Source organism: Musca vetustissima, unplaced genomic scaffold (genome assembly GCF_032173495.1).
Source record: "Musca vetustissima isolate MV318-11 ecotype Yass unplaced genomic scaffold, APGP_CSIRO_Mvet_v1 utg17141, whole genome shotgun sequence".
Taxonomy (NCBI): domain Eukaryota; kingdom Metazoa; phylum Arthropoda; class Insecta; order Diptera; family Muscidae; genus Musca; species Musca vetustissima.
In genome coordinates this window covers 68,680-94,766 of record NW_026873712.1, presented here as the reverse complement: position 1 = coordinate 94,766, position 26,087 = coordinate 68,680, and the positions used below count along the sequence as shown (strand labels likewise).

Below are 26,087 nucleotides of genomic sequence, written 5' to 3'. Positions count from 1 at the left end.
TTTGCTGAAATTTGGTACTTTGTGTTCTCATTGGGTAGCAAATCTCCTTACCAAAAATTAAAAGTAAATGTCAATTTTTTCGGATAGCCCCCATATAAGGGTACCCCACATTTTCGGTGTTTTCGGGTTCTTGGGCTTGTTTTATAACTGAATTCTCTGAAATTTTGTACATTGGGTTCTTATTGGGTACCAAATTACTCCACTAAAAATTATAAATATAGGTCTAGTTTTTCTGGTAGTCCCCATATAACGTTACCCCAAATTTTTGGTATTTTGGGGGTTCTGATCGTATTTTTCAACCAAATTGACTTAATTTAGTACGTCGAGTTCTTATTAGGTAGCACATCTCTACACTATAAATAATGGTCAATTTTTTCTGGTAGCCCCCAGGTTTTGAGGTTCTTGAACCAATTTTTTTTTCTGGCACAGGATATTATGTTTTTGCGCATATGTTTGTAGCAGGCAGTAGGAAACGAGACTGACACATACGACTTCTGTTAGGATTCATTTCTTGAATATACTCAAAGTGGTGAAGGGTATCATATAGTCGGCCCCGTCCGACTTTACTACTTTCCTTACTGGTTCAACTTGGTATTCATTTCACGAACAATAACCCGAGTGCTGGGCCAGTCTGTCTGCCTGCCACTGTTGTTGTTTCGCATTTCATATCCTCCAAATTTGGTTGTTATATGGATTTACGTTAATTTGCCTTTGTTTTCAATCAATAAAAAAAACTATTTGACTTTTCGATAACAATGTAGAAAAAAATTGGTTTATTAAAAAAAAAAGGAAAAACAAAACGGCCTGTAATAACCCCACTTTGGCTGATGACATTTTTTTAAAAAACAATCCACAATTATTGGCAATAACAACAACAAGAAGAAATTTCACTTTCTTTTTATTTTTAATTTTCAGTAATGGAAGTTAGTTGTTGTTGTTGTCGGTTTTTGTTTTTTTATTTGCAAACACTATTCCAGTTATGGTGGCCCGAGCCTTGTATTTCGTTTTAGAGACTGGTTTACCAATCAAATTGGCCTTTGAATATCGATTGTTAAGATGTTATACTTGTAGTTTTGTAAACAGCTAACATAAAAACTTGTTGATGGCCTTAATGGTGGTTTGGAATTTTATTAAAAAAAATTAAAAAAAAACAAGACAAAAATTTTTTTAATCCAAGTTTAAATTACAAAAAAAAAATGTTTTCCTCATTTCAAAAAAAAAATAAATAATTTACCCTAAATAAGGAAAACATGAAGTGCAGAAATTACACTTAAATATAATTTCTAATTGGAAAAAATCCAACTAAAAAAATTGCCGACCACCAAAGCTACTGTAAAAACCACAAAGAGATGGACCCACAAAACAAGGCCTTTGTTTAAACCCAAACAAAAAAATTAACTTGCGGAAGTTCATCTATTAAAAAAAAAATTAAATAACTCCAAAAAACAAGACTTTAAAATTTATATAATTCAAAAAAATAAAAACAAACAATTCTTAACAGCCCCTAAAAAATCGATAACTAACCTGAAAACAAAACAACCATCACGAAAAAATTTACATAAAAAACAAGAAAAAGTTTTAAATCTATCGCCTTTGAAATACAATAAAAAAATCAAAATTATTCATGAATTAATTTTCTTGTTAGCCACTCTGTCTGTCTCTCAAGCGATAAACACACGCAAGTCCACGCTATGTCCATGTGTCTGTATATGTGTGTCACACACAAAAAAAAAATTAACTAATTAAAATTCCATATAGAATTTTTTATTTCTTTTGTAAAGATTAAGGTTAAAGAAAAAAAACGTTATGTTTTGAATTGCTTTGGGAAAAATAATTTGCTAAAAAAATATATAATTTGGTAATTTTTTTTGTCGTTTTCTAACAAAATTTGGTAATTTTTTTGTCGTTTGGTAATTTTTTTGTCGTTTTCTCAAAGAAAATAAATCGATAACAAAGTTATCGATTAAAAAATAAGTCAATAACTCCATTATCGATTAGAAAATAAATCGATAACTCTGTTATCGGTTGGAAAAGAGATCGATAACAATGATTTTTCTAAGAAATATAATCGATAACAATGTTATTGAGTAGGAAATAACTCGATAATTCTGTTATCAGTTGGAAAAAAGATCGATAACAATGATTTTTCTAAGAAATATAATCGATAACCATGTTTTGGAGTAGAAAATAAATCGATAACTCTTTTATCGATTGAACAATAAATCGATAACAAGGATTTATGTATGAAACTAAATCGATAACAGTGTTATCGGTTAAAAATAAAACGATAACAGTGTTATCGGATAAAAAATATGTCAATAACTCTATTATCGATTAGAAAATAAATCGATAACCCTGTTATCGATTGAACAAAAAATCGATAACAATGATTTATGTATGAATCGGAATCGATAACAATGTTGACGGTTGAGAAATAAATCGATAACAATGTTATCGGTTGACAAATTAATCGATAACAATGTTATCGGTTGAAAAATAAATCGATTATAACTTTTTCCGTATGCAACCAATTCGATAACTATATTTTCTATGTAAAATCAAACCGATAACAGTGCTTTCGTTAAAAAAATAAATCGATAACAAAGTTATCGATTGAAAAATTAATCGATAACAAAGTTATCGGTTGAAAAAGAAATCGATTATAACTTTTTCCGCATGAAACCAAATCGATAACTATATTTTCTGTGTAAAATCATACCGATAACAATACTTTCGTTTAGAAAATAAATCGATAACAATATTTTTTATTAAGAAAAATAACCAATAACAAATAAATTCATCTATAATAATTTTTTTTGGTTTCCGTATGAAACCAAAACGATAACTATTCTGTGGGATATCAAACCGACAACAGTATTTTCAATTAGAAAAACAAATCGATAACAATATTTTTGTTAAGAAAAACAACCGATAACAATATTTTCGAGTAGAAAATAAATCGATAACAATATTACTCCTTAGAAACATAATCGATAACAATGTTTTCCATTATAAAATAAATCTATAACGATGTTTTAGGTTAGATATTTAATCGATAACAATGTTTTCGATTATAAAATAAATCGATAACAATGTTTTCGATTATAAAATAAATCGATAACAATGTTTTCGATTAGAAAATAAATCGATAGCTATGTTATCTGTAAGTAACTTAATCGATAGCGACGTCTTTAATAAATAATTAAATCGATAACAATATTTTTCTTTAGAAATATAACCGATAACAAAGTTTTCGTTTATAAAATAAATCGATAATAATGTTTTTGGTTAGAACCTTAAACGATAACAATATTTTCGGTAGATAATTAAATCGATAACAATATTATGCCTTAGAAATATAACCGATAACAATGTTTTCTGCTATAAAATAAATCGATAACAATGTTTTTGGTTATAAACTAAACGATAACAATATTTTCCGTAGATAATTAAATCGATAACATTATTATATTATATAATAAATCGATAACAATATTATATATAAATATTTAAAACGATAATAATTCTTTGTGATCGAAAATAAATCGATAACACTTACTTTTTTTATACATATAACGACAAAACTGTTATCTATACAAAACCTAATCGATAACATTGTATTCGTCAAAAAATCATAACCGATAACAGTGTTTATTTTAAAATATGAAGTCGATAAAAGCGCTTTCTATGGAAACAAAAATCGATAACAATGTTTTCTGTGAGAAATATGAACGATAACAATGTTTTCTATCCAAAATATAATCGATAACAATGTTTTCTATCACAAACATAATCGATAACAATATTATCAAGAAAATATAATCGATAACAATGTTTCATAAAGAAATTATAATCGATAAAAAAATTTTATTGTTGGCATGGTTTTCTTTAAGAAACATAATCGATAACAAAAATTTGTATACAAAATAGAATCGATATCATAATTTTCTTAAGAAAATATAATCGATAACAATGTTTCATATAAAAAATTATAATCGATAACATGGTTTTCTGTAAGAAACGTAATCGATAACATGATTTTGTCTTAAATTTATTATCGATAACTGTGTTTCCCTAAGAAATTATAATCGATAACAATGTTTTTGTAATCGATAACAATGTTTATCTAAGAAATTATATATAAGAAATTATAATCGATATCAATATTTCATAAAAATTTATAATCGATAAAAATACAAATTTTTCTAATTCTCCCCCTTTCTCTCTTTCCCTCTCGTTCCAGCAATGCCATAATGGAACCAATGACTGCCCTGGTATTGGCCTTTCAACTCTTGGCCCTTTTCTCCATTGCCGGAGCCCTGATCATCTATTTGATCTGCAAGGTACGCGACGATGATGTCAAAAAGGCGGAACATCCCAAATCGAACACCGTCTTGGTGACCAGTGCCGATACAGCATTGGGTCTACAATTGTGCACCCATTTGGCCAGTAAGGGTTGCCGGGTGCTGGCCGGCATGAAAGATGGTGTCGATAGCCTACCGGCAAAGCTCTTGATTGGTTGGTTGAAAATGCGTGAATTCACTGAAGCCCCTGTGTCGGGTGAGATTATACCCATTTTCTTGGATGTGACCAAAGATGAAGTGTTGCGTGAGGCAACGGAAAATTTGGGACGTCATTTGAGTGCTGGCGAACAGGGTATCCAGGCGGTTATCAATACCAGCGGAACCTTTTATCGTGGGCGTATTGAATCGCAGGAGCTATACCAAATGGAACAGATGTTTAAGACGAATATTTTGGGTTCGCTGCGCATTGCCAAGGCTTTTGTGGAGTTCCTGAAGCCGACCGGTGGTCGTTTGATTTATTTGGGTGCCGCCAATGGGGGTCATGGCGATGGCATGATTGCCTACAATGTGTCCAAGGTGGCCACGGAGAAGTGTGTTCAAGAGGTGCGACGTGAACTGCAGCCGTTCGGTATTCGTGTGGTGTGTTTGGATACATGCGGTCTGCATGCTGAGATGTTGTATAAACCGCCAACGGCACAAAGTAAGTTGAGAGGGGGGGAGGATGGAGGAGAGGGTGGGGAATAGACTCTATAGGGAGGAACTAATTTTTATTATTTGTTTTCTCTCTTTTCTTTCTCCCATTCCAGTTTCCAGCGGTGCCCCCACAACCTATACCGCCAATGTCTTGAGTCCCAGTGCCCTCAGTGTCGTTGAACGTGCCCTGTGGGATCAATCGCCCCATGAACGCTACTCCCTCTTGGCCTCCACCAAATACCAGTTTGCGTTGCCATGCCGTTCCTCAATCCGTCTATCGAACAAAGCTGCCGACAATGGCGTGAAGAAGAATCCTTTGGAAAAATCCCTTAGCGGTGGAGTTGTACAACGCGTTTGAATTGAATTGCTGACAGCAGGGGCTTGAACCAAGGGGAAGGGCGAGGAGAAGTAGGACGGACTTTTGGCAAATCTGAAAAGCGAAAAAAGGATTAATTTTTTAATTGAGAATTTTTTATTTCAAAATTCAGAAGTGAATCCGATCATAATTATTTTCACAAATTTGGACTTGGTTGAAGAGTTTTGAAAATTGTTGTATTTTATTTTTTTTTTAATTTGGATTATTGAAATTAAATAAAAAACCAACGTTGTTGTTGACTTTGAGATTCAGAAAAAGATATTTTCTTAAATATTTCTTTTCAAGAGGGATTTTTGGTGTTGAAAAAATATTTTTCGAATATTTAAAAAAAATGTTTTTTAAAAAACTTTTTTTTTTATAAAAAAAATATTTTTTAAATATTTTTGTTGAGATTTTTTTTCAGAGAAAAATTTAAATTCTTGAAATAAAAATATTTTTTTAAATAACTTTTTCAAAAAAAATCAATATTAAAAAATTAAATTTAAAAAATTTTTGATTTTTTCTTGAAAAAATTATCTATTCTTAAAAAAATATTTTCATTTCAAGAATTTAAGTTTTTCTATAAAAAAATATTTTTTAAGAAAAATTAAATTTTTAATAACAATTTCGAAACATTGAATATTTCTTTAATTAAATTGTTTTCGCAAAAAAAAAAATAGGAAAGATTGGTTTTTTTGAAAAAAATATTTTTAAAATAATTAAAAAAATATTTTCCATAAAAAAATTTTTTTTTGAGATTTTTTTTTCATGGAAAATTTAAAATTTTTTGAAAAAAAATATTTTTTTAAGAAAAGATCTTATTTTCAAGAAAATTCTATATTTAAAAAAAATCAAAATAAAAATTTCGAAATTAAAATTTTGAAAATAATTTTTGGGAAAAATTACATTTAAAAAAAATATTTTTTTAAATACTTTTTAAGAAATTAAAAAAAAATTGATAATATTTTTTTAAGAAATTTAATTTTTTTTAATTTTTTTACACTTAAAAAAGTATTTTTTTTTAATTTTCAAACTTTTAAAAATATTTTTTAAGAAATTAAATTTTTTAAATCTTTTCTTTTAAAAGGAGAAGTACATCAAATTCTTTTTTAAGAAAAATTTAAATTTTGAAAATTTATATTACAAATATTTTTTTTTTTTTCATAAATGGATATTTTTAAGAAAAATTCAATTTTTAATAAAAATTTCCAAAATTTGAATTTTTCTTAAAAAAGAATTTAATGTACTTATCCTTTAAAAAAAATTTAAACTTTAAAAAAAATTCAAAAAAAATTAAATTTAAAAAAAATTAAAAAAAAATATTTTTGAGATTTTTTCAGAGAATTCATGGAATATTTTTTTTCAAGAAAAAATCAATATTTTCAAAAAAATTAGATTATTTTTTCTGAAAAATTATATTTAAAAAAAATATTTCTTTAAATAATTTTTACGTAATTTTGAAAAAAAAAAATTGAAATTTTTTTTCATTTAAAAAAAATATTTTTTTAAATAACTTAACTTTTCAAAATTTGGAAAATTTTTTTGAAAAATATTTTTTTTTTAAGGAGTAGTACATCAAATTCTTTTTTAAGAAAAATTCAAATTTTGAACATTTTTATTAAAAATATTTTTTTTAATAAAAAAATATTTTTTAAGAAAAAAATCAATTTTCAATAAAAATTTCAAAAATTTAAATTTTTTCGTAAAAAAGAATTAGATGATCCTTTAAAAAAAATTCTAAAAAAAAAATTTTTGAGATTTTTTCAGAGAATAATTTATATTCATGGAATGAAAAAAATATTTTTAAAGAAAAAAATCAATAATTTGGAAAAAATTAAAAACAAAAAATTCTTTAAAAAAAAAATCAAAATAAAAATTTTAAAAATATATTTTGGGAAAAATTACATTAAAAAAAATAAATTTAAAAATATTTAAGAAATTTTGGAAATAAAATTGAAAATATTCTTTAAGTAAAAAATTTCAAAATAGTTTTTAAGAAATTTATTTTTTTTTTTTTTTTTTTTTTTTTTTTTTTGAAAAATAGTTTTTTTAAGAGAGAAGTATTTTCATTTTTTTTAAATTTCTTAAAAGTTATTTAATTTTTTTTTTTTTAAATGCAATTTTTCCCAAAAAATATTTTCAAAATTTTTATTTTGAAAAGTTATCAAAAATTTTTGGAATATATAAAAAATCGATTTCGATTCAGAATTACAGTCAAAATAGTTTGAACAAATTTTAATATTTTTAATTTTTTTTAAATATTTTTGAAAAAAAAATCATTTTTTTAATATTTTTTATAAATATGCTTGATAGGTTAACAATGTTTTTTTATTTAATTTCAATTCAATAATTAAAGATAAATTAAGCCATCTCAAATTTGTGAAAATAATTATGGCCCAGGTTCGTAAGGAAGCTGGCAAAAAAACATCTTACGAAAAAGATTTTGAACAGGAATTTGAAAAGAGCTTTTTTCTGTTTGAAAAATCTAAAATAAACAATATCAAATTCTTTTTCTAATATTACAATTTGTAAATAAGCATACTCTCTTTTTTTATAACAAAAAAAAACATTTTTTTTAAGTTTATACAAAAAAAAATTGGTCATTATTATTTTCTTTCATAGTGTATATATAACTAAACTTTGTTCAAAAAATATACATATATATCTATAATCCTTATTTTGAAAAAGAAATTATATTTCTTTATACAATATATAATATTACATATATATATATATATATATATATATATAAAATTTATAATAAATTTTAAAAAATATATATAAACATTTTGTTGGCGTGATACCGATGAGGGGAGAAAAACCAATAAAGAGAGAAAAACAAAATAAAACAAGGTTTGGGTTAAATATATTTTCAAACTTTATTTGGAAAGTTAATGAGTTTCGAATGAAACAAAACTTTACCTTAATGCGTGCGTGTTCGATCGAAAGCGAGTTTTAGCAACGAGAGTTAGAATGCAAATTTAAACAACGAAAGTTAGAATGCAAGTTTAAACAACGAAAGTTAGAATGCAAGTGAAGTCGCGGTGAGCAAATGTAGCGTAAACAAGGTCGAGATCACATCGACGACCGTAGCACTGGAAAGTCCTCTCTGCATCCGAACTGAGCGAATGTGACTTCTAGGAGAGAGCGTAGGAAAGAGCGGATACTCTCTCCTACAATCCGAACCAGGCGAATGTGACTCCTAGAAGAGAGCGCAGAGAAGATTCCCCCATTGACTCAAATGAGTGGCCAATTAATGTGAATAATAATTGGTATGCTACGGAAGGGGTGAACAACATATCGAACATATACATTGTCGTAAACAATGTATCGAACCTAAACATTGCCGCCCACCTTGCAGCGCTACAATGCAATGCAACATGAATTAGACTAAATCGCGACTTATTCTAGGTTAGTATTTGCATTGTGAATAAAATGCATCGACAGGTATAGTAGTTCAGTTTTATTGAGCAGGTGCGGATATAAGTCAATTTGAATTATTTATTTTTCGACTACTTTGACAAAAAGAATACACGATTAAGTTATTCTTCACTATTTACAACTAATTTTGTATCTGGTCGACGAACAATTCCTTGTTGGACCTAGTATGATTGCTCATGATGGAGCACAACGAATTAATAAAACTGAATAGGAGCTAAGTATGATTCCATTTTTTTTTGTTTTGATTGATTCCCCTAGTGAGTTTGTAATTGGAGTAACTATTAGAAATGTTAACCAGTGAAGTCTATTGATAAGACTTAGAGGGGAATCGACTATTATTTGTTAATGTGGCGAACGAGGAAGAGCGACTAGATTGATGGCCCGATGCAAGTTGAACAGTATCGAAAGGGATATAGAATTAAGCAAGCCTCTGTGCGAACTAAGAACAAATTCTGTCATATGACAAACGCGACAACGCAAAAACGAGAATGAGATGCCAAAAGGAAGCAGAACACAAAGGAGGAGTGACTTCTAAGAAACTGCTTTAATTTAAAAGCAGACGAAGACATATACAAAACCTTTGACGATATGACACGCTGAATTCGTAAACAACTTCATATCGAATGGCTCGAGTAACTTTTTTTTTTCAAAAAAGAGCAACCATGAAGTCTCAAGAAGATGAAACGATTGATAGCAATACGCATAATTTTAGAGAACCAAATATGGATAAGAAGGCTACGAGGCTGATTTCCACCATGAATGGAAATCGCGTGAACGAATTCTGCAATAATACAAACAATTGGCAAGAAAACGATAATGTAATTGGTTGACGTTCAATCGATGACAGCGATAGAGAATGAGAGCTTTGGGGAGGAGTGAACTGTTCGAAAGCAAAGAAAGATTGGTCAGCAACGAAAATCTACGTAAGCGAGAACTACATTAGGAGAAAAAGCTAAATGAATTTTGACCGGACACAACGACGATAATTCCTCTCACAGAACATGTCCGACGGCGAAGGATGCTTCAATTTGGGAACATATGGAAGTCCCCAAAGTCGGAGTAGTGTTCTGTGGCGAGATTCATCCTCAGCAAAATCCAACGCAGTCCTAAAGACCTGGACTGAGGACGAAGGCATAGGACCAGTCAGAATCCAGCCGAATATCGTGTTTTGGGCTAAGAGGGAACCCAAAACATTTCGTTGCGTCCCTTCCATCAAGATTTGTGGATACAAATCTGCCCCTAATAACAAATCGACAGGTCTAGAATTGAAGAGGTGAGCATCGGCTAAAGGAAGATTGGGCAAGCAAGATGTGAGATTAGAACTAAGGGGCACTGAAGGGAGATTTCCAGATATTTTTGGAAGAACGAAAGCGTTAGCATAAACAGTTAATGAAGAATTGAAGCGAGAACCGATGCGAAATGAACAATTTTTCTTAGAAGTGGCATAGGATGAACTATTTACACCTGAAACGGTGGCCGAAATTGACTGAGTAGGTAGTTGAAGACGAGTTTGCAAGTGTTCAGATATGAAAGAAGCCTCTGAACCAGGGTCGATCAGAGCGCGAACAGGGTACGAAACTCCTAAATGAACTATGTTGACCATAGCAGTACCCAACAAGACATTGCGATTTTGGGATGCGTGGAACACTTGACTATTTAATACTCTAGGACTAGCGACAGTCGATGTTGATGCCACATTGCAATCTACTTGTGGAGTATTGACAAGATTTGTCGCGATAGGATTCGAAGGCCTAGATGATAGAGGAGAACCAATCCTAGACGAGGGGGTAGAACCATTCCGAGACGATTGAGGAGAAGCAGTAGGCCTATGCAACAGAGTATGATGGCGAATTTTGCAAATATTACAGTTATGGATACTGGCACAATTTTTGACGGAATGTCCTACAGAGAGACAATTTAAACAACAACCCTGTTTTTTAGCAACATCAAATCTTTTTTCAAACGAAAGTGTTTTGAATTTTGGACATGAACGTAAAGAATGTGATTCATTTCGACAAAGAATGCAGGTGAACTTTGATTTAGGATTAACCACAGAAGTAGCTACATGGGTTTTGACTTTACTTTTCGAAAGCGGACTAGAAGGAGAACTTCTCATGTCTCGTAAACAAGCTAAAGTTTGAATCCTTTCAGTAAGGAATTTGTTTAAGTCTTCCCACGACGATAGCGAAGATTTGTCTTTTATACTCTGCTCCCACAAAGCTAGAGTTAATTTTGGTAAACGCTGTTGACAAATATATACTAAAATTGGATCCCAGTGATCCGTAACTACATCATAGACTGACATAGCAGAAATGCAGCCGTTGATACCACGCTGTAGAATTTTCAAGTTAGAACTAGATTCAGAATCTAAGACGGGAAGGTCAAAAAGGAGCTTGAGATGGTTATGCACTAGGATACGTTTATTATCGTACGTATCCTTCAACGACTGCCAAGCCATAGCGAAACTTTTATGGGTGAGTGGAAACTTAGACACAATTTCCCTAGCTTCACCTTTTGTTTTCTGAACTAAGTGACAAAGCCTCTCAATGTCACTTAGGCGAGAGTTATTAATAAATATTGCTGAGAACAAGTCCCGGAATGTGGGCCACGACAAGAAATCTCCATGAAATTCATCAATCTCACACGGTGGTAAGTTGAGATTATGCATGGTATTTGAAATGCTAGGTGGCAAACTCCAATTAGAAATCGAAACTTCGGCAGGATTAGGAAAATTGGTTTGAACCATATTTGATGAATTTGGGATATTCCTATTCAAACTATTACTAGAACTATTAAAATCATGAGGAGGCCGATTAGATGCACTACCGATTTGTTGAGGATTTGGAGCTAAAGTAGTTTGCGGTGTGTTAGCATTAAGGACGACAGGAGGTGCAGGAGGAGATTTCACCGACTTAAAATTGTGAATCCTTTCATTGATCTCCGACAAACAATCAGTGAAACTTTGATTAGATGATTGATACTTTGAATCGACAGAAGAGATCTGCTCTGATGTTGTACCCTCTATTGTCAACAAATAGTCAATACACTTGTCGTAAGTGTCCTTGACTTTAGACCATAACTCTTGAAGTTCCGAACTTTGAATTTCAAGGCTAAAAATTGTATGAGTCTCTGGCTTAAGTATATGGTATGAGGCAATAAATTTGACCACATTATCTGAAGCGCGAATAAATTGTGTCAATGGAGTGACCGACATGATTCTATAGAAAAACAAACGATAGCGAAGCAAAAAATTAAAAAATCTATATTTTTACTTTTTGAGGTCGACTAGAACCGAATGTAGGGTACACACAGTCGAATTTGCAATAGTATCGGTGAAAAAAGAGGAAATATAGTCGATAGGAACAACTAAAAACAACAAATTTTGTGAAATTTCCAAAAAAAAGGAACAAAAATTAGGAAAATAATTTGAAAATCGCAATTACCGACAGTAGGGTACACGAAATTTCAAATTATGCTATAATTTTACAGACAAATAATTTTTTTGTAAAAGTAAATATCTATTTTTTCGCAAAAAATTACAAAAAGTTCAATAAAAATTGCCCAAAAAGAGTTTTTAATTAACAACAAATTAATGCTTTGAATGCGCTTGTGAAATGCCGAAAGTAGGGTATTTTTTGGTAAAAGTCCAAAAATCTACAATAGACCAACAAATATAACAACAATTTTTTATTAAATATTTTTTAAAAAATTATTTATAAAAATCCACTATTTTTCATACGGACCCACTGTGCAGTGGTGAACAACGAATACCGCACAAAAGGGAATAAAACACAAGCAGTGTTGAGTGAGCGGCTAACGCACAACAAACAGACCAACGACAACGAATCAACAGAGATGTGTGGGGAGAGCAAGATCTTGTTGGTACGTTTGTTTGTTAGTCGGCTCACACTTAACAAGGCGGCTGGAATGCGAGAATGATATTTGTTGTTGATATCACACGATCAACAAAACAACGAGAACGATCCAACAGTGAGAGTTGGTGAGATGGATATGTTGTTGGTATGATTGAGTGTTAACCAACAGACGCTATAAAAAGGCGCGTGGAATATTATGGTTATATTTATGCAAACAAACGAGAAGAGTGGATGCGATATTAGAATTGTTGGTAGGTTTGAGAATAACAAGGAAAAGTAGAAAAAGGGCAAGAGTAGTATTCGGATTGTTTTTAGTGCTTTTTCTCACTAGTGGCTAGCGGAGTTAACGAGAATGCGGGGGTGTATATGTAGCAATTAGTGAGAAATAACAAATAAGCACTACACAACCGATCACTGGCAAACAAATTATGGCAAGAGTATGAGACAATGTGTGGACTGTATATTTAGGGAAACACGCGTTAAGGCAATTGTAGGGCGACCAGTACGTGACGTAGCGAAATAAGTAGCAACAAATGGAATATTTACTTTTTTGTAAAGCGAAATGTAAAAACGAAAACACTCGCGATATGCTCAATATAAAAGAAACTGAACTACGTACCTTTGAGTTTATGATGTTGTTTTTGATGTTGATGATGATGAGGTGTTGTGTTTGGTGAGGGGTGATGATATTTTTCTCCTTTGAAATAGCGAAAAGTGTGAAATTGTTGGTAGATTATCCGACTTGATGGGATCAAAATGCAACAACAATGCTTATTTTATCCGGCTCGAACGGATCAAAATGTTGGCGTGATACCGATGAGGGGAGAAAAACCAATAAAGAGAGAAAAACAAAATAAAACAAGGTTTGGGTTAAATATATTTTCAAACTTTATTTGGAAAGTTAATGAGTTTCGAATGAAACAAAACTTTACCTTAATGCGTGCGTGTTCGATCGAAAGCGAGTTTTAGCAACGAGAGTTAGAATGCAAATTTAAACAACGAAAGTTAGAATGCAAGTTTAAACAACGAAAGTTAGAATGCAAGTTTAAACAACGAAAGTTAGAATGCAAGTGAAGTCGCGGTGAGCAAATGTAGCGTAAACAAGGTCGAGATCACATCGACGACCGTAGCACTGGAAAGTCCTCTCTGCATCCGAACTGAGCGAATGTGACTTCTAGGAGAGAGCGTAGGAAAGAGCGGATACTCTCTCCTACAATCCGAACCAGGCGAATGTGACTCCTAGAAGAGAGCGCAGAGAAGATTCCCCCATTGACTCAAATGAGTGGCCAATTAATGTGAATAATAATTGGTATGCTACGGAAGGGGTGAACAACATATCGAACATATACATTGTCGTAAACAATGTATCGAACCTAAACACATTTTTTTATTTTATTTTTTTTTTTTTAATTACAAATTCTAAACTAATAAAAAAATTTTTTCAAATAAAAAAAACTTTTTTTTTTTGTTTTTAGTATTGCAAATTTCTAGCTGTATGGTGTATGGGTATTGATGTGCATGTGTGTGCTTTTTGGTTATGAATTTCCAAAAACGGCCATGCTTCACTGGTCCGACAATCACGACGACGACTAAGACTTGACGACATCATCATTAGGCGGCATATTTCATTTCATTCCTCTTCACTCACTTTCGTTCATTCATATTTCGTTATGAAATCGTAACGCAATACGCTGGCTGGCAATATATCACCAGCATTGGCTTCAGTTTTAGTTTCGGTGCGTGCCGGTAAATGCACAAGTACATCGGCTCCAACAATACTTTGCAAGCGGCTACTCATCTATTGGGGGGTTGCATTCATTGCGTTCAGCGGTTGGGTACACGGTTGGTTGGTTTGGCCAAAGCGAAAGTGTTAACAGAAATAACAACAACAAAAATGCATTTAATTAAAAATATAAATTGAAGGGAGTTTTGAAAATAAAAAAAATCAACAACAAACCTGATTGCCGGTAATCGAAGCATAAAGTTGACCATTACGGCTGGTGATTGTGGCACGCATATATTCAGGTCGGGGATCCAATGGTACACTTTGATTTTCCAGCTAAAAGAAAAATTAAAAAAAAAATTGTGAAAAAAATATAAGAAAAATTTCAAATACCAAAAAAAAATATTTAAAATATATTAATATATTTAAAAATATTTAAAATTTAAAATTTTTTATATAAAAAAATTGAAAATTTTTTATAAAAAAAATTGAAAATTTTTTATGAAAAAAAATTGAAAATTTTTTATGAAAAAAATTTTTACTTTGAAATTGAAAATTTTTATAAAAAAAGAAAATTTTTCTACGAAAAATTAGAACCCAGAAACAGTTTTGTTCGATTTTTTTTAGGATACGAAGTATTCATGTAGTAAAGGCTATAGATGATAATGCTGTACCTTAATTACAATTTATACGGAAGGAGAGAGGTATATCGAGTATAGAGTAATTTTGGGGCAAACCCTAAATATCAAATTTGAACGAATTCGTTTGAAAAATGCACCCAAAATTATTAAAATATCGAAATTTTGGAGGTTATATTCTTTGGGGGCCACCAGAAAAAGTGCATCAATATTCATAGTTTTTGGTAAGAGAATGAGAACCCTAAATAAGAAATTTTGAACCAATTCGGTTGAAAAATGTGTCCAAACTCACCAAAATATCGAAATTTTGGAGGTTATGTTCTATGAGGACCTCCCTAAAAATTATACGAATTATGATAATTTTTGGTAGGGAGATTATCCACCCTATGAGAACCCTAAATATCAAATTTGAACCAATTCGGTTGAAAAATGTGTCCAAACTCACCAAAATACCGAAATTTTGGAGGTTATGTTCTATGGGGGCTACCCTAAAAATTATACCAATATTCATAATTTTTGGTAGGAAGATTTGGCACCCAACAAGAACCCTAAATAACAAATTTGAATCAATTCGGTTGAAAAATGGGCAAAAAACAATAAAATATCGAAATTTTGAAGGTTATGTTGTATGGGAACTACCATAATAAATAGACCAATGTTTTTTTTTTTTTGGTATGGAGATTTTTTGGTATGGAGATTTTCTACACAATGAAAACCCCAAATAACAAATTTGAACGAATTCGATTGAAAAATGAGTCCAAAATACCGAAATTTGGGAGGTTATGTTCTATGGGAGCCATCCTAAAAAGTGCACCAATATTCAAAATTTTTCGTAGAAAGATTTGACACCCAAGAAGAACCCTATCTATGAAATTTGAACCAATTCGTTTGAAAAATCTGTCCAAACTAACCAAAATACGGAAAATTGGGAGGTTATGTTCTATGGGGCCACCAGAAAAAGTGCATGAATATTCATAATTTTTGGTAAGAAGAATTGGCACTCAATGAGAACCCTAAATATGAAATTTGAACGAATTCATTTGAAAAATGCACCCAAAATCAATAAAATATCGAAATTTTGGAGGTTATGTTATAGGGGTGCCACCCTAAAAATTATACGAATTATTATAATTTTTTGGTGTGGAAATTGTCCACCCTATGATAACCCAAAATAACAAATTTGAAATAATTCGGTTGAAAAATGTGTTTAAACTTTCCAAAATACCGAAATTTGGAAGGTTATGTTCTATGGGGGCCACCGTAAAAATGTTACCATTATCTCTAATTTTTTGTAGGGAGACTTGACACCCAATGAGAACGCTAAATATCTAATTTGAGACAATTCGATTGGAAAAAATGCCAAAAAAATCCCCACAATATCCCAAAATCTGAAATCTGACTGGTACCTTTGTATGGGAGGTACCCGAAAAAGTAAACTAAAATCGATCATTTTTGGTAGAAAGATTTACTACCCAGTGAGAATCCAAAATACCAAATTACAGTCATTTTGATGTAAAAATGTGCCAGAAATCCTCAAAAATCTTAAATCTGACTGGTACCTTTGTATGAGAGCTATTCGAAAAAGTGGACCAAAATTGAAAATTTTTGGTGGGCAACCTTGACACCAAATGAGAATTCAAAATACCAAATTATAGCCAATTTGGTTAAAAAACTAGCCGAAGCTCCCCAATTTAACTAATTTCCGGAGGTACCTTTGTATAAGAGCTATCCTAACAAGTGGACCAAAATCGATAATTTTTGGGAGGAAAATTTTCTATCCTATGAGCATCCAAAATACCAAATTACAGTCCAATCGGTTGAAAAAGTCCCCAATATACCGATATTTTTGAGATACCCGTATATGGGGGCTACCCTAAAAAATGGACCAATACTGAACATTTTTGGTAGTAAGTTTTACTACCCAATCCGTATTAAAAATACAAAATTACAGGCAATTTGGTTGAAAAGCGTGCAAGTAATTCCCAGAAAACAGAAATTTCGAAGGTACCCTTCTATGGGAGCTACCCTAAAATGTGGACCAAAATAGGCAATTTTTGATAGGAAGATTTACAAGCCAATGAGAATTCAAAATATCTAATTTTAGTCAATTCGATTGAAAAATGTGTTTAAAATTTCCAAAATACCGAAATTTACGAGGTTAGGTTATATGAGAGCTACCCGAAAATGTGGACCAATGCTGCTAATTTTTGGTAGGCAGATTTTTTACCCTATAAGAACCCAAAATACTTAATTACAGTCAATTTGTTTTTTAATAAAGTCTTTGGACCTCTTTTCCATTGTCACCCTTGTGTTTTCGAAGTCGGATTTCCTTTTTCGAAGAGGAGAAATGTCTGTTGTCATGCATTCATGTCCCCAAAAAACCCCATTAACTTACAATGACTTGCACCACTGGCAACATACACTTCTCCTGGGTCCAACCGGAACACCAACGAACCGCAGGCAAGGCAAATAAATGGAAGCATACAAATGCCGAGACCGGATTGCCGGGTAAACCAAAGAAATATTTATCACCCTTGGCGGCAAAGGTCATGGGTTTGCTATATAAAAAAAAAAGAAAATTTAAATTACAAAAAACCCCATCGGTATTCAGAACTACAAAAGCCTTACCCTGGTTTCATATTGACACGTCCGACCAGCAATTCAAAACCCAATTTTTGCAACACCGGTTTAATGTAATCCTTATCGCCCATTGACACACCACCACTGCAGATAACAAAATCGACTTCATCATAAATGTTGCTAAGGGTTACGGAGACCTCATCGAAACTGTGGGGAAAAATTATGGGAATGGTTTTAAGGTTTCATTTCCAAATTCATTGACATACTCATCGGATAAAACTTTCGTTACGAAACACTCAAAGCCGAAATATTGCAATAGCTGCCTCAGCATGGTGGTATTGGAATCATAGATTTTACCCTCAATGGGGTAGTCTTGAGGATCCAAAAGTTCACTGCCCGTTGAGATGACCGCAACCAAGGGTTTGTGAAGCGGCACTGCATGGCCCACCGAGGCCATAAGCGATTTCACCACCACGGGTGAGAGATCAACACTGGGGAAAAGGGGAGAATTTTTGGATAAGTCACATCCTACGGGCCTGAGGAAGGAGATAGAGAAAGAAAATTAATTTAAAATTTTGAATAGGAAATTTAAAACCTCACCTTATATCCAAATCCTTTTTCGGATCAATTAAAATTTCCACCAAATCCTCCTGGCCATCTTTTTTAGTTTTCAATAACTTGGTATCCTCAATTTGTATCACACAATCAGCCTGCAGCGGCACCGGAGCCCCAGTATTGATTTTATAACATTCATCCTCTGCAAAATCTTCCGTAATTATAGAATCTCCTGCAGCTATATAACCTATGACCTTTTTGGTACCAGAAAATCCTGAAGATTTCATGGCATAACCATCTTTAATGGAGGCCCTGAAGGGTGGTATATCAACGGGAGATTTAAAATTCTTTAGCAGATTCGGCAGGGTCTCCTGGGTCTTAATTGTTTTCAATATCAAATTCAAGGTTTCGTTTACTGGCAGCATGGGATAGGGAGAATTACGATCTGTGGCATCACCTTTACCCGTTTTGTGGGGACAGACATGGGGCACACTGGGCGCAGGGGCTGCTCCCGAACCCTGCAATTGCTCATGGGTTTTGCGTACCAATGCCAAATCATTATTAATCAAATGCAATGCATGCGGCAATAGATCCTTTATATAATCGAAACATTCCACCACAGCCTTTTCACTTCCGGGCAGATTGACAATTAACGTCTTACCCGCAATGCCACAAACACCCCGAGATAGGGCAGCAAATTTGGTTTTTTGCAAAGAATGCATACCAATGGCCATGGCAAGCTGAGGGCATTCTTTGTCCAAAACTTCTTTGGTTGCCTCGGGGGTAACATCTCGTGCGGCAAAGCCTGTACCACCGGTTGTCAGAATACAAGCTGTGGAAATCTCGGGCGACGACAGTTGCAATAATTTTTGTTTTATTAATTCCCTTTCATCGGGTAGAATTTCTTTTAGTATGCGGGGATTTTCAAAATGTTCGGCAATTAGTTGGGCCAGGCGAGGACCACTACGATCTTTGGTGGCATCTTCATGGCAGGTGTCACTGACTGTAAATAGGGTGAATTATTAATAAAGAAGGGTGGTATATAATCGGATTTAGAACTTACTGGTAATAACAGCAAAAACAATTCCAGAATCCGACATTGTCTCCCAAACAAGAGGTTATCAGTTTCTCGAGATCAAATTGGTTTCAAATAACAAGATTCTGTGTAAGGGGCAATTGGAACTATTTTCAATTTCCAAATGGAGGAGGTGGAAGATGATACTGACCAATACCACGGTTTTGTTTACGAATGAGTGTGTAATGCAAGCGACATGATAACAGCTGTGAAAAGCAGGTGATAATAAGGTTATGTCCAATATAGAAAAAATAAATACTTTTTTTTGGTTTGAAGCCGATATTTTGTTATAATTACTGCATATACCGATTTCTCTTGTTTGGAGACCCATAGTGAAATTTTGTGGAGAATCTTTTCCCATTTATACGATTACCAAAAAATGTTTCCTTTTGTGAAAAATTTTGGAAATTAGACAAAATATACGCCAAAAAACGTCAATTTTATGCATACAAGCTGTTACCGATATTTCGGCTTTTTAAATACATTTTTCCGAGTTCTCTTGTTCGGCGGCCCATAGTGGAATTTTATGGAGAATATTTTTTCCATTGATACCATCACCAAAAAATGATTCCTTTTGGGAGACATTTGGTCATTTCGGAAATAAGATAAAATATTCACCCAAAAGAAGTCCGTTTTATGCATACAAGTTTTTTTTTACCGACATTTCCGCTTTATAAATACATTTTTCCGAGTTCTCTTGTTCGGTGACCCATAGTGGAATTTAATGGGGAATCTTTTTCCCGTTGATACCATCACCAGAAAATGACTACTTTTGGGAGAAATTTGGACATTTCGGAAATAAGACAAAATATACACCCAAAAAACTTCAGTTTTATGCATACAAGTTTTTACCGATATTTCGGCTTTATAAATACATTTTCCGAGTTCTCTTGTTTGGTAACCCATAGTGAAATTTTATGGAGAATATTTTCTCTATTGGTATCATCTCCAAAAAATGCTTCCTTTTGGAAGAAATTATGCCTAATTGATTTTATCCTCCAAAATACAACACTAAATTAATTATTTATTAATTAATTAGTTTTATTACGATATTTTATTATTATATAGTGTATATACCGATTTCTTTTATTCGGTAACCTATAGTGAAATTTTATGCGGAATATTTTTCTTATTAATACCATCACCAAAAAATGGATCCCTTTGGGATAAATTTGAGAAACTGGAAAAACAAAATGTGCACCCGTTAACAAAAATAATATAAATTTTATTCATACACGTTTTTATATCGATATTTTGGTTATATATAATATATATTCCGATTTCTCTTGTTCGGTAATCTATACTGAAACTTTGTGGCGAATCTTTTTTTCATTAATATCATCTCCTAATAATGCTTTCTTTTGCAAGAAAATGGGCCAAATTAGAACATGTCCAAAATAAAAGCCATTGTACATCATATGTTTATAAATGCCATTTGACATTAATTTTTTCGTGATGTTTTTTATATAGATAGAGAATCGGTTTGTTTGGAGACCCCTAGTGAAATTTTATGGAGAATATTTTCTCCATTAATACCTTACCCAAAAACTGAGCAAATGTGGCACAAAATAACCTAAATTGAAAAACATTCCAATAAATAACATATTTTGTTTGTATGCAAGTTATTTAGCCTGCTTAGCTACTGGAAGAAAGAAAAAATCCATTTGAAAATCCACGTCTAATACTTTGCTATTGGGACAGGGAATGTTATTTAGAAATCCGTGCCTATACAAATTCGCGACAATTGCATTGCTATTTGCTATTAAATCCCTAAAAATCCATGCCTACTGCTTAGATATTAGGTCCGAAAATACCCAAGCCTAATATCCGAAAATACCCTAAAAACCAAGCCTATTATTATGTTATTTGATTGGAAGATATCCCTTAAAAATCCACGCCTAATAGTCCGCTAATTAATTAGAAAATATTCCTTAAAAATCCACGCCTAATACTTTGATATTTGATCAGAAAATATCCTTAAAAAATCCAAGCCTAATATTCCTCTGTTTGATTAGAAGTTATTGTTAATAAATCTACGCCTAATATTCTGCTATTTAATTAGAAAATATTGATAATAAATCCATGCCTAATGTTCTGATATTTGATTATAAAATATCCTTCACAAATCAACGCCAAATATTCTGCTATTTGATTAGAAAAAATCCTCAAAAATACACATGCCTTATATTCTGCTATTCGATTCGAAAATATTATTAATAAATCTACTCCTAATGTTCTGCTATTTGATTAGAAAATATTGTTAATAAATCCACGCCTAATAGTCTGCTATTTAATTAGAAAATATTGTTAATAAATCCATGCCTAATATTCTGATATTTGCTTTGAAAATATTGCTAATAAATCCACGCCTAATAGTCTGCTATTTAAGATGTCCCTAAGATTCCATGCCAAATATTCAGCTATTTAATTAGAAAATGTTGTTAATAAATCTACGCCTAATATTTTGCTATTTTATTAGAAAATATCCTTAAAAGTTCCATGCCTTATATTCTGCTATTTAATTAAAAAAATGTTATTAATAAATCCACGCCTAATATTCTGCTAATTGATTAGAAAATATCCTTAAAATATCCACGCCTAATATTCTGCTAAATATCCACGCCTAGTATTCTGCTATATAATTAGAAAATATTCTTAAGAAATCAGCGCCAAATATTCTGCTATTTGATTAGAACATATCCTTAAAAAGCCTACCCTAATATTTTGATATTTTATCAGAACATGTCCTTACACATTCCACACCTAATTCTTTTCTATAGGGACAGAAAATATCCTTAAAAAATCTACGCCTAATACTTTGCTACTGGGTCAGAAAATATCCTTAAAAATCCACGCCTAATATTCTGCTAATTGATTAGCAAATATCCTTAAAAAACCCAAACCAAATATTGTGACATTTAATCAGAAAGTAAGCTTAAAAACCCACGCCTAATGATCCTCTATATCTTCTGAAAATATTCTTTTAAAAATCCACTCCAAATTTTCTATATTTTCACGAATAATACCTAAATTTAACAAGAAATCGAATACCCATTCGTTAATCAAATACCTGTGACTAGTTCCATTATTCCATCTAGTGAACACTTGAATAGTGAACAAACATAGCAACAACACTGAGGCATTTACAAAGCCAGTGTCCCATTATTTCCAAAGAAAAAAAAATTACCAAGAAAAATCACTCGCAACATGAGTGATTTAACAAATTCCAAACCCTATGAGGTAACCCCGTAACTTCCAATCACCCAAAATTCTAAAGAACCAACCTCTTCATTACAGAACCATTTGCTTAACAATGTCATTACGAACAATGCCAATATCAATGATGAAAATCTCTCGCCTGGACGTCGCAATTTACGCAGATGGTTAGGAAAACCATTTCGTGTGGTTATTACCGATGGTCGGGTACTTGTGGGTTTCTTTAATTGTACCGATAAAGATTCCAATATTGTTTTGTCCATGTGTGCCGAATATCTAGAAGAGGGTGAAGAATCACCACGGATTTTAGGCAATGTCATGATACCCGGTAAACACATAATCTCCGTATCCGTGGATCTGCCAAACGATGAGGTATATGCCGTGCCACCAGTAAAAGTCTAGTCAAAATTATTTCCCTTTTTTACTCAAAAACAATCATCTTTTTATTATTAAAAAATAAAAAATTACAGTAACAAAACTATAATAGAAAAAAAACAGTAAATATGCGGTCTAACTTATTTCTTAGATTCTTTGGTATGTTCCTCCAGTGGATCAACACCCTGTTCCATTTTTTGTTTAAACTGTTCATAGGTACGTTTGCGATCGAAATGTTTCACCCAGGTGCCGGGGCAACTGGTCTCGAATAGTTTGCGTAGTTTTTTACATGCGTCCGGTACCTTTTCGCCGGAGGTGGAACTATGTTGTGGGGCATTTTCACTTAGACACTTCCAGTAATCGTCACGGGCACCCCAGCATTTAGTCCGTTCTTCTTTGTTAAGGAAACTCATTGTGCCTTCTTGTTATTATTTACAATTTTTTAATATTTTCTTAAATAAATGCTTGTGTTGGGCAGAATTATCGGCAAAGTTGCATAAATACTCGAATAAATATGGGAAACATATGATTTGTATTAACAAAACAGCTGTTCGGGAGGCAGGGTTGTTTTCTAATAATTTTAATAACAAACAGGGTTGTATTTGAAACAAAATGACAAAATTGGGATGATAGGATTTAAAGTTTGTACTTTACACGCCTAAAACTTTGCTATAGGTTCGGGAAATATTCTTTAAAGATCCACGCCAAAAGCTTTGCTATGTATGTCTGGAAATATTTCACCAAAGCTTTCCTATGGGTATCTGGAAATATTCTTAAAAAAAATCCTTAAAAAATACAAGCTTCTTGAAATATTCTTTAAAAATACACGCCTAAAGCTTTAATATGGGGTTTGGGAAATATTTTTTAAAACATCCACGCCTAAAGCTTTGCTATGGCTTCTGGAAATATATTTTTTTAAAACATCCACGCTGAAAGCTTTGCTATGTGGTGTGGAAATGTATTTAAAAATTCCACGCCTAAAGCTTTGCTGTGGGTAATGGAAATATTCTTTAAACAAATTACGCCTAAAGCTTTGCTTATAAAAATTAAGGCTAAAAACTGTCAACGTCTTTCTAGAAATTATGAAAAAAACTCCTAAAGCTCTGAAGTCTTTCAAAAATCCAAGCTTAAAACTCTTAATATATTATTAAAGCTCGCAATGTTTTCCGTAGAAAAAATCCTCAATTAAATATTTTCCGTAAAATTTTTCTAAAAATCCATGCTCAAACCTCTGATAGCTATTCATAAAAATTCCCTACTAAAGTCTTAAAAAATTCTCCATAAAAGACTTCTTCAAAAAATCTTCGCTTTAAAAATGTTCCATAAAAATTTCTTTTACAAATCTCCCCTTAAATAAGTCTCCATAAAATGTTTTGTAAAAAATCTCTCTAATCTCTTTTCAAATAACTCTACATAAAAATTGTATGTAAAAAAATAATCTTTAATAATTCTCCACAAAAGCTTTCTTTACAAAATTCATTTAAAAAAGTCTCCATAAGTGTTCTTATATAACTCTACATATAATGTTTTCAGTAAAAAATCCTCACTTTAATAATTCTCCACAAAAGCTATATTTAAAAATTTCAGGCTTAAATTTCGAAATCTGGTTTGGGAAATATTCTTTAAAAATTTATAAAAATTTAGGCGTAAAGCTCTTAAAGTCTTTCAAAACATATTAAAGAAAATCCAAGATTAAAGCTCACAAAGTCTCCTTATAAAAATTTTAATATTAATAATTCTTCATACAAATGTATTTAAAAAATCCTTGCTTAAAAAGTCTCCATAAATGTTTTCTGTAAAAAAACTTTCTTTGATAACTCCCCAGAAAAGTTTACTTTAAAAAATCCCAATTTTAATAAGTCTCCATAAGTCTTTTCAAATAACACTACATAAACCGTTTTCACTTTAAAAGTTCTCTACAAAAGCTTTCTTTAAAAATTCAGACTTAAATCCAATAAAATATTTATAAAAAAATCTACTAAAAAAAACATTCTAAAAGTCATTTTTATTAAAATTATCCCCAAATAATTCTCCATAAAATTTCCTTAACAAATACACACATAAATAAATCTCCACAAAAAGTTTTCTGTAAAAATGTCCATCCTTAAAATGATTTAAAAAAATCCACGCCCAAATAATTCTCCATATAAAGCTTCTTTAGAAAATTATCCATTTAAATAACTCTCCATAAAAATCTTCATTAAAAAATCCAAATCCTCCTGTATTTAGCAAATCCACCCATAAATAAGTCTCCACAAATAGTTTTCTTTAAAAATATCCACCTTCAAATCCACGTTAAAAGTCTCCATACAAGGCTTCTTTAGAAAATTCTCCATTTAAATAACTCTCTATAAAAATCTACATTAAAAATCCAAAATCCTCAAATAATTCTCCATAATTTTGTGTTACACAAATCTACCCCATAAATAAGTCTCTATAGAAGTTATTCACAAAAAGATCCTCATTTTAATAATTCTACATAAAATATTACTTAAAAAATGATGCTTAAATGAGTCTCCATAAGACTTCTTGAAAAAATTGAGGTTTTAGTAACTCTACATAAAAGTATTTATTAAAAATCCACGCTTAAATGATTCTCCATTAAAGCGTTCTTTAAAAAATATGTCTTTTAAATAAATCTCCTTAAAAATTTACATTAAAAACCGGCCTTAAACAATCCTCTATATAAATCTTAAAAAAATCCAATAAATAATTCTCCATAAATTGAACCTCTTCATTAACTCAAATGCTGTATTCATTGAAATGAACTAGTGAACCAATGATGTTGATTACAAAGCTGATTTAAAGGCATAGTCTTTAGGATATTGTGAACCTAAAGATCCTCTAACTCTACTATATAACAAATCGTTCTCCATCACATATAATTCTCTAAAAAATCTTAAATAATTCCCTGTTAAATAATTTTACCTCAATTGGACGCAACAAATCAATCAAATCCTGTATTCACTTAAATGAATTAGGGATCTAGTGAGTGATTGATATATGTTTCATACAGTGCTGCCAAGTAAGTAACTGATGTCATATTCTTGAGGATATTTATTGTAAGTTAAACGACTGTTATCCATTATCCCGACCACATATAACAAATATTTCTCCACAAAATAAATCCGGCCTTAAATAAATTCCACAAAAGCCTTTAAAACATCCTCTAACAATTCAAATATAAATTGAACGTATCAAACAATCCAAATGTTGTATTCACTGAAATGAACTAATGACCTAGTGAGCGTTTGATG

The 26,087-nt window shown here is 31.7% G+C and overlaps 4 protein-coding genes across 4 annotated transcripts; 2 read left to right on the top strand and 2 right to left on the bottom strand.

Annotated features, from left to right (window-relative positions):
* Window positions 1–4,221: 4,221 nt before the first annotated feature.
* Window positions 4,222–5,355, top strand: LOC133327620 (short-chain dehydrogenase/reductase family 9C member 7). The gene is made up of 2 exons (XM_061536149.1): window positions 4,222–5,004; window positions 5,111–5,355. Exons 1-2 carry the CDS (start codon window positions 4,254–4,256, stop codon window positions 5,353–5,355), a joined length of 996 nt encoding a protein of 331 aa, XP_061392133.1. The 5' UTR covers window positions 4,222–4,253.
* An 8,965-nt stretch (window positions 5,356–14,320) lies between these two features.
* Window positions 14,321–19,264, bottom strand: LOC133327610 (molybdenum cofactor synthesis protein cinnamon). The gene is made up of 7 exons (XM_061536140.1): window positions 19,228–19,264; window positions 18,210–19,167; window positions 17,876–18,145; window positions 17,658–17,816; window positions 17,425–17,587; window positions 14,626–14,727; window positions 14,321–14,466 (listed from the first exon to the last, which is right to left on the bottom strand). The coding sequence occupies exons 1-7, from the start codon at window positions 19,262–19,264 to the stop codon at window positions 14,323–14,325; spliced, it is 1,833 nt and encodes a 610-aa protein (XP_061392124.1). The 3' UTR covers window positions 14,321–14,322.
* A 3,182-nt stretch (window positions 19,265–22,446) lies between these two features.
* On the top strand, window positions 22,447–22,857 carry LOC133327603 (N-alpha-acetyltransferase 38-B, NatC auxiliary subunit). The gene is made up of 2 exons (XM_061536127.1): window positions 22,447–22,479; window positions 22,537–22,857. Exons 1-2 carry the CDS (start codon window positions 22,447–22,449, stop codon window positions 22,855–22,857), a joined length of 354 nt encoding a protein of 117 aa, XP_061392111.1.
* A 113-nt stretch (window positions 22,858–22,970) lies between these two features.
* On the bottom strand, window positions 22,971–23,292 carry LOC133327631 (cytochrome c oxidase assembly factor 6 homolog). Its single transcript, XM_061536157.1, has one exon. It carries the CDS (start codon window positions 23,241–23,243, stop codon window positions 22,971–22,973), a length of 273 nt encoding a protein of 90 aa, XP_061392141.1. The 5' UTR covers window positions 23,244–23,292.
* Between the last annotated feature and the right edge of the window lie 2,795 nt (window positions 23,293–26,087).

Coding starts and splice junctions, on each gene's coding strand:
- LOC133327631 (XM_061536157.1), bottom strand. CDS start 23,243: ATGAGTTTCCTTAACAAAGAAGAACGGACTAAATGCTGGGGTGCCCGT.
- LOC133327603 (XM_061536127.1), top strand. CDS start 22,447: ATGAGTGATTTAACAAATTCCAAACCCTATGAG. Junction 22,480..22,536: donor CAAATTCCAAACCCTATGAG/GTAACCCCGTAA, acceptor TCTTCATTACAG/AACCATTTGCTTAACAATGT.
- LOC133327610 (XM_061536140.1), bottom strand. CDS start 19,264: ATGTCGGATTCTGGAATTGTTTTTGCTGTTATTACCA. Junction 18,146..18,209: donor AAAAAGGATTTGGATATAAG/GTGAGGTTTTAA, acceptor CTCCTTCCTCAG/GCCCGTAGGATGTGACTTAT. Junction 14,728..17,424: donor TGCCAGTGGTGCAAGTCATT/GTAAGTTAATGG, acceptor TTTTTCTTTTAG/CTGGAAAATCAAAGTGTACC.
- LOC133327620 (XM_061536149.1), top strand. CDS start 4,254: ATGGAACCAATGACTGCCCTGGTATTGGCCTTTCAACTCTTGGCCCTT. Junction 5,005..5,110: donor TAAACCGCCAACGGCACAAA/GTAAGTTGAGAG, acceptor CTCCCATTCCAG/TTTCCAGCGGTGCCCCCACA.